Consider the following 8,851-nt stretch of genomic DNA (forward strand, 5'->3'; position numbering starts at 1 on the left):
TATCTTCCAGAGAGGATGAGTTATTCTCACCTCCTGTTAAATTAATATGCAAAAAAAGCATTAGAAGGGATTAGCATATGAAATTTTCAAACCATTTTGAAAAGAATTGGGCTTGCTGAGGGGATTAATGGCTCATGAAATGCTATCAGTATGGGACAGCCATTCACGCTTGTTCAAGAGGGCATCATCCGGCCGAGCATAGGAACTCTGTTACACAATGGCAATACAAACAAGCAAAACAGACAAAAGAACTGTGAGTCAACCAGGCACCCTCCTTGCCCCTCTCCCTGCCCACCTATCTACTGGATATTTCTTCTTCTATTTTTAAGGTAAATGTCAGGAGAATAGTCATACTGTCAGAATATATAATGGAAAAAAAAAAAAACAACCCATAAACTCTTTTTCCAAAGGAAAAGCTTCTATGCATCTGAAACCTTTCCAGTTCCTCTACTAATGAGGGGAAGATTTCATGCCTGTTGTACTCTCCACTGGTCAGACACAGTATGAGCTGGCAACCTCCATACAGTTGTAAGCGCCACCATCACTGTTTGCAGGCTGGGTCTAGCAGATAATCTCTTTAAGCCAGAGCAAAGCAAGGAAGACTTACCAGGGAAAGGAGAGGAGGAGAAAAACCTGCAGTGACAACAACTAGCATTTAGAAATGAAAAAAGATCATTATTCTTAGATCGTTCTGAATCATTTGTATCAAACTACCACTTTTCATCACGATTAACGTGATTAATCCAAAGGCAGATCCTCACATAAACCCCAGAGAAACAAATCCTGGTGGTTTATTTCAGCTGCAACTGTGTTACCACTCCAGAAGTGATGTGATTTTTTTTTTTTTTTTTTCTTATTAATGTACAAACTCATTACCTGCCTGGGGCTAATGTTGAGAGCCAGGCTTTGGCAGTAACTGAGCTCCTGTTGCTCCAGGCAGCGGCCAAGCCTGGCTGCAGAGGTCACTGGGTGGCACTGGCACTCAGGAGCAGAGGCCACCGGAAAGGCTTTCTTTACGAAACCTGAAACCATGAAACCACACACAGCTCACCTGGGTTCAAATTGCCCATTGAAAAATGGGCAAATGCCTGTACATTGGAAACTTGGTAGTATCTCATTCAGCAGTTTAAAAAAACAAATGGCACAGGCACAAAAAGGGAGTTAGATTGGAGAACACCCTGAATTGAAACCAGTCACTCCAAATTAGTGGGTGTGAGGAACTCTGGGCATTTCTGTGGTCTAAAACATGCTTTTCAGGCAGTATAAAGTAGACCCACTTTGGTTCAGACCCAACTGAACAATTCTGTTCTATTCTATTCTATTCTCCTATCATCATTCACATTTTTGTAAGTGATTATGGTGCCAAGGCAGCTCAGGTGGATTTTGTGCTTCCCCAGCTGCTATCCACAACAGTGACAGATATTATTATTTTGGGAGCTGACAACTCACTGTGCATTGTGAAGGGCTGAGGAGGACCTGTGCAGGCTGTTACTCTGAACTATCAAATTGTTTCACTGTTTGGGTTTTTGTCATGCTTTCTGAGGTGCAAAAATGCCCACTCATTTGGTCTTGTCTTCTAGGAACAATACATTTTTATTCATCAGTGTGTGCAACTGATGTGGCAGAAGAAGAAGCAGCAGTTCTGCATCAGCGATGTCATATATGAGAACGTCAGCAAGTCCTAGTTCAGAGTCACAGGTGGTAAGTCAGGCATGCCTGGCCCTGTGCCATGCCCACAGCCTTGCGTCCCAGCTGCATGGCACCAACCAGCATCATGGGTGTTTGCTCCAGGAGCTTTGCTGGTGGTTTGGAGCTTTCCAAGCCTCATCCCCCTCTAAGGTGATGTTCATATGGAGAGTGCAAGGAAAATACCTCTAGCCTCTTCTGGGGTAAATAATCCACTACACTTCTCATGGCAGTTTAAGAGTGTATTGGCTTGCTCATCATTCAAAGAAAAAGAGAATCCAGAAGTCCCGAGTGAGCCATCCAACCATTCCCTGCCACTTGTTCTAAGGCACTTTGCGAAGTTTAAAGGATGGGGACAAAGAAGGGGACTTTGTATCTTCAGTCATTCTCAAGTCACTCACCAACTGCCGGGTTTCCTAGGCCAGCAGAGGTTTGGGGATGCTCTGCCAGCACTGCTCTTGTGGCAACAGAGCCTGCTTGTGGGCGGAATGGTAACCAAAAAGCTCCAACATGAAATGCTGAAATGCTGGGGAATTTTTTTTTTTCTAAATCTAGAACCATGAAACAGGAAGGATCTCAAAAGGGTACTACCATTAGCATAAGTGACGTGACTGTCTTACCTCTCCACTAAGCTCCAGTACCTGACCCATTGCATGCAACCAGCCCAGCTGCAGAGTAAAACACGTGGCTCTGACCTACCAAGTGGTTTCCTGGTGGGGACAAGCGAGGACAAGTGAGGATGCACATCACTGCTGTTTGAGCTGATGAGCTTTAGTTCATTAGGTGGCAGTAATAAACCAGCCATAACCTTAATATTTCCTTTTCGGTGAAGCAGGAAGCTACAGACTTTCAACACAACCTGGCTTCTCAAACAGCTGATAGAGAGCTGGGCTGTGGGCACCAACGCTGGCTGTCCCTGCTGTGTGTCTGTGGTGTCGCACACACCGTTATTAGCCTCTGCGTGCATCATTCCCCTGCCTGTAAAATGAACCCCGGTTTGCTTCACTTTTCCTAATGTCCCAGTAGTTTACTGTCTCATCTGAGTCCCAGAGCCCAGCTGCTTGTACCGGTGGGCTGCAGTCCCAGCCTGTATTGATGACTGGCAAAAAATAAATGCCAAGGACTGTATTCACTTCATTTCTAAATTGTTCTGTGTTGTTCTGTTTCAGGTGAGACCATGAAGCACACCCATCTTCCCTTGCTTCTGATTTTTTTTCTTTTGATGGTTTGAATGGCCAGTTGTTCTGCCAGGAGAGACCGCTGCTTTGCAGTACACAGACAATGAAAGAAAGAAACTTTTAACTTTCTGAAGCACTGGGGAGACAAAGCCTTAACAAGCCTGCGGTGTCTTTTGAACTGTTTAATTTCTGGACATTTTTTTAAAATACTGGACCAAATTCAACTGAACAACATGAAGGAAAAGACACTATATGTGCATAAAATAGATTACTCCAGAGTATTGGGTTTTTGTTTGGTACTTTTGGTTAATTTTTGTAATTATTTCTTTTCTGTGCAGGTTGGGCTTAAGGTTAAAGTAAGTGCAATATTTTTTTAATGGTTGACTCAAGAGCTTTCTTCATGTGTCACTGGTCTGTGCTAACATCCATAGGAGAGCAGGCATTGTTAGTATCTAATAATACCTCATTAGTGAAGAGCAAGGCATGAACATACATGAAGAAATCTGGAGATTGTAAAGAGAAAAGGGGGTGGGAGGGGGGGAGGTGGTTTGTTGGGTACATGGATTTGACTGTTTCCTACAGCACTGATGTATGTGGGGTCTGAGGGGAGCACAAGACCCGAGGAACAGACTGACAAGCAGAAATCCAAACCACGAAGCCTGAAGCTGAAGCAGGCAGCCGACACTGAGAAATCAGATGGTTTCAGTTCTTGACTGTGTTACTACTGATTAAGCAGAAAGACTGCTCTTCTCGCCAACCTTTTCAGTAACGCCGCTCATCAGGATCTTGTTTTAGATGCATCTAATCGAAGTGCAGCCGAGTTTCAAGCTGGGATATCTTAGACTCCATTACTATAGCATTTAACTGTCCAAGCAGTCTATGGTGCCTATACCCCTCATTTGTTTATTATTTTTAATAAGTATTAACCCTCTGTACAAACATGAAGTTGATTCAGGTTGAGGGGGTGGGGGAAAAAAAAAAAAAAGTGCTTTAACCGAAGTATCTTATTTCTCCGAGCCAGGAATTCACAATGTTAAAAAAAAACGAAGGTTTTGGTATGTGAAGGGCTGGTTCTCACTTTATTGCTACGAGGCTGCCAAAGCGTCGGTATGGATTCCTGCAGTGGCTTCAGGGTCAGGGGTGGGGGGGCTCTTTTCTTTTTCACTGTCAGTTTAAGTTCTAGTCAGAATAATTAGCTATATCTTTTTTTTTTTTTTTTGGTCTTTGTATAATTCTGGTACATCATTGTGTATTGTGACATGGATGCTGTCAGAATGGATGTTGATGGCATTTTTGTAACCTGTTGCTTTGTGTCACCTTATTGGAAGTTAGCAGCAATGGTACTCAATGTAAACAAAACAAACTTGAACTGAAAGTAAACACACTGGATTGCTTACCTGTGAAGAAGTCACTATCGGCAAAACAGCAAACACACCCGCATCTGCTTTTTATTCGCCCTGGGACCTGGGTACCAGGGTGTAGTTTGGTAGCTCAGCTACTTCAAGGAGCCTGACAACCTCCTTCAGATCATACTTGAGTTTTTTCTTTCAAAGAGTTATTCCACAAGGAGGTAAATAGGTGTCTGTTCCTTTAACATCTACTTTGTCATCATATTGGTTACAATGGAAAAACTTCCTTTGAACTGTCCCACATACATTACGCAAAACTGCGTAGACTTAACATAATCCCCCAAATAAAACAGGTCCTTGTGAAGGGTACTGAAGAAACAGGACTCTACCTCTGCTTATTAAATGGATATGATAGGAATTGCCCCCCCTCTTCTCCTTTCATGCATCTAATACTATTCCACTAACCCCAGTCCTAAAGCAGAGATGTATTTCTCTAAATAAGATGCATAGAGATGGATGCAAAAGGGCAGAGAGCTTGGCTTCAGGGAGCTGGTTGCTAACAAAAAAAAGGCTTCAATGGTACATGTCTCTCTTATATTTCACCAGTGTGCCTCAGCTGGAGGGCTTGCCATATCCGTAGGAACAGCAAAGATTTGTCTGGCCTAACTTGAACAGAAGACAGAATTACAAATGAGCACTTGACCATTCAGACCTTGCCTTCATGCTTTAAAAAAAAAAAAAAAAAAAAAAAAAAAAAAAAAAAAAAAAAAGAAAAAAAAGTATTTCAGAATTTCATTGTATGTTTACTCAGAAAATATGTTCACATCCCTCTAGAGAACTAGGCAGGGGGGAAAAAAAGGAAAAAAAAAACCAAAAAAAAAAAACCAAAAACCACAAACCCCACAAACTCACAAATGTTCTTGCTTTCTCATCTACTGCCTCCTCCCTCCTGCTGGTCTTCGCCCATTGCATCTACATTTATACTGTATCATAGACCAGAGTAAGGAGGTTACTTTTAAAACATCCATAGAAAATACCACAGCGTGAGCTGCCTGTAACAGAAGCTTGGCAAAACATGACAGAGTACAAGATTGCTGCAGAGAGATGCCAAAATCGCATTGTTGCAAACGATACTGCCTGAATTTATTAGACAGGGTTTTTTTTAACGCATGTCCAGAAATTATTCCATTTGCACAGTAACAGGCGTGTATTTTTCGTTTAATAGCTACTTAATCACAAAAGCAATTACAATGAAAATGCCTTCAGAAAAATACACCTTTTCCTACCCCATACAGCCTGCCAAACTCCCTAACTGGGTTTGTTGGGATGGCAATGCAAACCACCTCTCCAGCATTCAAGACATAAGTAAGTAAACCAGTGAGAGTGTCTGGGAGACACTGTGGTTCAGCAGAGCCTTTTCACCTGAATCGACATGCCATACTTTTCATTTTCCCTTGTCAAACTCCTTGAAAGAAAGTCCAGAAGACCAATGTTTTAGACTCATGCTGCATGTTGATATGGTTTCCAGCATCTGTCAAAATAAAACAATGAAGTCATTGCAGCTGTAAAGCTGTCTGAGGCTTCAGGTTTTGTAATAGTGTTATTTTTTTTTTTTTAACTTAGAGGTTTCATGCCCATAGCTCTGCCAACACCCTAGATGCTGACCCAGATGTATATAAAAGCAGCTCTGCACAGTGAGTGACCATTAATCAAAAAACAGGGCAGGTTTTTCTCCCTATTGCCTCATTCTGTGTATGCTGCCATGGAAGGAGCAAACAAGTAAACCTAAGGACATGTTTTAGAAGAGCTAAGAAGTTTTTAGAGCCAGGTGGGAAAGTGTTCTCTCTCCTAGTGTGCCCTATGCAGTGAGCCCTGACAGACTTGGGTCTTCAGAGCCATTTCCTTCCACCTGCACACAAGGATTAAGAACTGGTTGGGAAGACTTACCCGTGCTTTACTTCATTTTACAGAGGTGGAGGGGTTTTTTGTTGTTGTTGTTTTTTTTTCCCCCTCTCCTTTGCCTGAAGAAGACAAAGTCGCTGCTTTTCCAGGATTCAACATCATGATCTTAAGCACCAAAATGGCCCTTCCCTCCTTCAGCTCATTGACCACACAGTCACACCACCTCCCTCCCACTCACTTCTAACTTTTTAAAGGGCTTGTGTGAAAACAGTAGCTTCATTCAGGCAGGGAAAAGCTGTTGCTTTCAGCCATTTCTTGTGAGAGGATAATGTTGCTAGTGCTGTTGACATGTATGGGAGCAGGGGAGTTGGAGCTTTGCTGCTGCTCTGACAGGCAGCATCTAGGAAGTCACCCTACTTTCTTTCATTTCCTCTTTCAATCTACAAATATTACCAAGAAGTAGAAGCACAGACTAATATCGTGATACTGGTTTTGATCTGGATGCTGACTAAATAGTAAAAGGCCAAAGTGGCAACGTAGGCATGTAACTACATAGAAACTTAAAAAAAAAAAAACAAAAAACCAAAAAAAACCACAACAAAAACCCACCACAAAAAAAACTAGAGAGCCAAAGGTAGTTAAATAGGCAATTATTAGCAAAAAAAAAAAAACCAAAAAACAAAAAACAAACAACATAGTCACAGTAAAAATTCAACGTTTGTGAAACACTTAAATACAGAACCCAATGCACACTTAAAAATTCTCTTATGTTTGCACTTCCCATATGTAACACTGTTGCTTGTATGCAAAGGTGGGAGACTGAGCACAGAAATAGTCTCTCAGATACTCTTGATGACTCAATCCTTAGACAGTGCTGTTCGTTTCATGTTTTAGACACAGTCGGGGAAAAAACATCATAGAAAAACTGGGCTCCTATAAAACGGTAGCTTGGCCAGAAACATGGGTTCCCTTTCATAATCATGTTTCGCTTGTGCATGAGACGCAGCCCAGGAAAAGGAATCAAGATACCTGTTTGAACAAGGGTCTGAGATTCAAGCTATAGTTTGCTTCTACATATGTCCTAAAAAAATCCTGAAAACACAAAATGCCTTCACTTCCCACAATGAAAATAAAATAAAATAAAAAATCTGCTAGTTACAGGTTCCCTAATTAGAAAGACTTAATCCACATCATACAGTTATTCATGGGTTTCTGTTTGTTCCCTTAGTTAAATTAGCAAAGTACTGACATTACTGTCGAGCAAAGCGCTTCCAAGGACACTTTCAAAGTTTCACAAACACTGACGAATATACTCAAAGTCACTGGGAGCTCTGCACATTTCAGAATATCGTATCATTTTGGATATCTACTTCCTCATAAACCATTGATTTCTACACACACCAATGTTGTGGAAGTCTGCACTTATTTCCCAGCTCCCCCAAAACCACAAACTTTTATTCCATACAATGTTTTGGAGCAATAAATGTATAAAAATCTCACTTAGAGATCATAATTTGTCTGAGCAAAGCACTGTCTAACATTTGAATTGCTAGAGGGTAAGTAAACTGTTCCATGCATCAATATTGGTTAGGAGTGTTCTTTACGAATTAAATGTGAGGTTTCATAGTGGTTTCCTCCCCTATGGCGTCCCAAGGAAACAAGCAGACTAGAGGCGTGGGAGGAAGTTCCTTGCTGATGTTAAAAGGTAGGTGCTTAGAAAGCATAAAACTGCTGAGTGACCGTATGCTGCTAAACCTCTCTCCTTTCACGCAGTTAAAAAGGCAGATTCGATGGCAGCAAAATAGTAAAGTAATTCCTATGTTATCAAACACAGCTCATTTTTCCACATCTGATAAGGCTTTTTTTTTTTTTGACATTTAAAAAGGAAACAAAACAGGTTTTTAAAGACACATTTCACATATCACATCTTTCTAAAATATTAATGTAAAAAAAAAAAAATCCTCAGTGCTCAAATCCTAAAGAAAACCTTTTGAATGAAACATTGCGTTTTACCACTGTTTTCATTTAAGACTGGAAATTCTGAAGAAAACATTTTCTTTTCATTTGAGGAACTCCTGATGAGATCTCCTTCTGATTTCTCATAACTGCCAACAAGCTGAAAATTCAAAAACTGCATAGCAGAGGGGTAAAGCTCCCTGCAGTGCTTTAAGCCATCAAGGAAATTCCAGTAAAAAGGGAAAATATCTGCCTTAATGCCATTCAGATTTCACGGCTGTGACACAAATCATAAAGCCTAGTTCGGCAAAGTTAAAAGGGTAAAATACATCTCAAATGGTACTGAGTTGCTGAGTCAGTAGTAGTTAATTTAAAAATGATGAAAAAAAACCACAGAAACAAACGAACCAAATAACCCCAAACCCCCAGATTATTCTGCTTATGCCCTAAGTATATGGAAGGGGTTTCCTGTTTTCCTCCCAAGTATCTCCAAAGAGGCCTCTGAGCACATTCAAACTTGCCTGGCTCTTTCTAAACAACTTAACAGCTACACAGAGATCTTCTCTCAGAGATGAAACACGGGTGCTTTCTCCAAGACCTCTGCATGCCAAACTCCACAAAGTCTGAAGAGTTTCAGAGCTGATGTCTCCTTTTGGGCAAAAGCAAATCACATGCTGAAGGCTAGAACAAATTTGCAGAAAATCTGAATATTGTCTTCATATTTTGGTAATTAACAGAGGAACAGAGGTGCAGGTAACCACCACGACGCCTTTTATAGAA

The 8,851-nt window shown here is 41.1% G+C and overlaps 1 protein-coding gene across 2 annotated transcripts in view; it reads left to right on the forward strand.

The window, feature by feature from the left end:
• PTPRO (protein tyrosine phosphatase receptor type O) overlaps nt 1-5,808 on the forward strand; it is a 157,050-nt gene extending 151,242 nt beyond the window's left edge. For both annotated transcript variants that reach the window (XM_086769258.1, XM_086769884.1), the window contains 2 exons: nt 1,581-1,701; nt 2,856-5,808. In XM_086769258.1, coding sequence (XP_086625384.1) covers nt 1,581-1,685 — 105 coding nt within the window. In that variant the 3' untranslated portion in view covers nt 1,686-1,701; nt 2,856-5,808. The remainder of the gene's footprint in view (nt 1-1,580; nt 1,702-2,855) is intronic.
• Nucleotides 5,809-8,851: the final 3,043 nt, after the last annotated feature.

This window comes from Chlamydotis macqueenii, chromosome 1, assembly GCF_036417535.1.
Source record: "Chlamydotis macqueenii isolate bChlMac1 chromosome 1, bChlMac1.mat, whole genome shotgun sequence".
Lineage (NCBI taxonomy): Eukaryota > Metazoa > Chordata > Aves > Otidiformes > Otididae > Chlamydotis > Chlamydotis macqueenii.